This window comes from Arachis ipaensis, chromosome B04 (assembly GCF_000816755.2).
Source record: "Arachis ipaensis cultivar K30076 chromosome B04, Araip1.1, whole genome shotgun sequence".
NCBI classification, from domain to species: Eukaryota; Viridiplantae; Streptophyta; class Magnoliopsida; order Fabales; family Fabaceae; genus Arachis; species Arachis ipaensis.
In genome coordinates this window covers 127,064,479-127,066,566 of record NC_029788.2, presented here as the reverse complement: position 1 = coordinate 127,066,566, position 2,088 = coordinate 127,064,479, and the positions used below count along the sequence as shown (strand labels likewise).

The 2,088-nt window shown below is 35.6% G+C and overlaps 1 protein-coding gene across 1 annotated transcript; it reads right to left on the bottom strand.

Moving 5' to 3' along the window:
- Positions 317-1,397, bottom strand: LOC107637276 (zinc finger BED domain-containing protein RICESLEEPER 1-like). The gene is made up of 2 exons (XM_016340706.1): positions 1,066-1,397; positions 317-875 (listed from the first exon to the last, which is right to left on the bottom strand). Exons 1-2 carry the CDS (start codon positions 1,395-1,397, stop codon positions 317-319), a joined length of 891 nt encoding a protein of 296 aa, XP_016196192.1.

The window sequence follows — 2,088 nt, the reverse complement described above, 5'->3', positions numbered from 1 at the left end:
CAAATATCTGCTTAGAAAGATACAACCAACTTTGAGTGCAAATTAAAGCTTCTGCCATTTTTGGTGACAAAGAGATACGATAAAGATCAACCACACGCCAACCAGTACTAAAGCATGATTTAGATGCAACAGTTGAAACTGGAATACCAAAGACATCACGGACTATGGGAGAAAGAATTCTATATTTTGATCCATTTAATTTCCACCAAGCCAATATATCAAAATTCTCATCTTCGACGTCCACAGGATCTTCGGCCAGATATTTCTCAACATCAGATTTGCTATCTGCATTAGCTTTTTCTTTCTTTTGTTTTTTTCACAAATTCACTCTATTTGCAGCAACATACTTAGCACTAGATTGACTACTATCTTTATCATCCAAAACAGCTTTAGAGGAACTGCCACCATCATCAAGAACTTTATCATCTACAATTTCTTTTGAATAAAATTTGTACAATGTCTCCAATGTAAATTTCACAAAATTAGTCATACTAGTAGCCACTTCCTTATCATATACATCCTCCAAACACCAAGAAAGATAATCAAGTTTGTATCGAGGATCTAAAACAACGGCAACAAGTATCAAAGGATTAAACTTGTCAAGTGGTCCCTCATATTTATCGTATTTAGCCTTCATAGAGCATGCCATAGTTCCCAATAATTCAGAATTGTTGTGGCTCCAAGATGTTAGTTGAGAATTTATAGATGCAATTTCATGAAAGCATTTGTTTAAAGTAACATGTAAAGAAGATGAGAAACACAAAGTAATCTCATAGAAGATTCTCAAAAAATCAATGAATAGCCTAGCATGTTGCCAATCAAGTGCCGTGAGTGGACCAACTTTCTTTTTACCCCCACTATCCTCTCCAAACCATCTAAAAAAATCAGTTTCTTGATAATAAAGTCTATCAAAAGTTTTTTCAATTTTTTTAGCATGTTCCAACATTAGATAGGTGAAATTCCATCTAGTTGGAACATCTAAACAAGCAAGACTTTTAGACTATCAACTCAGCCTCAATGCATTTTTTAAATTTTTTAATTCTTTGGGGAGAAGATCTAACATACCTAACAGCATTCCGAATGCTTTCAATGGAGGCATGTTGCTCTTTAATTCCTTCATTCACTATCAAGTTGAGAACATGAGCACAACACCTCATTTGCAAATATTTTTCTCCGCACACCAATCCACCCCTTGCAGCTAATTTTCTTTGAAGGTAAGTGATAACCCCATCATTTGAAGATGCATTGTCTAATGTGATTGTGAAGACCTTTTCAATTCCCCACTCTCTCAAACATGTCTCAATTTCTCTCCCTATTGTTTCTCCCTTGTGGTTCTCAATGAGAATTCTCTTTTGTAGCTTCCATTCGTCATCAACGAAATGTGCAGTTAGGCTCATGTAGCTAAGATTTTGATTTGATGTCCAACAATCTAATGTCAAACAAACTCGAGCACATGACTTTGCCAACCAAGCTTTAAGTTTTTTTTTTTTCATCTAAAGAAAGTTGAAAGCAATCTATTGACATTGTCATCCTGGATGGTACAGTGAATCTTGGTTCAAATCGATTAATCATTTTGCGAAACCCAATCCCTTCGACCACTTTAAAAGGGTGTTCATCAAGGATAATAAACTCAGCCATTGACTTTGAAAGTTTTGCTGGCTTCACCTTCTTTACCAACCTTAGGCATATAGCCATAAAGTATCTCATTTTTACTTGCTTTTGTAAATATCCACTTGTGAGAAATTCTCAAGTGTTTACTCAAAGAATTTGTGCCATGTCTAGTTGGATGACATAGATATACTTTTTGACAGTGATTACATTTGGCCTTGTGCTCTTCATTGGTCTCGCTAAATGGAAGCTGTTTAAAATGCGTCCACATATAAGACTTTTTTCCCTTGCGAGTAGCCTGCTGTCCCTCGTTAGCTTGCTGTCCCTCGATAGCAGCAACCTCATGCTCTATGTCCATGGCTTTGTTGTCCTCATTACTTTGGACTGCAATACAACTAGGATCTCCTCCTCCCATTTGTGTTTATCTAAACATAAAAAAGATTCATATAACAATATAATGATATATCTAAAAAAAACTAA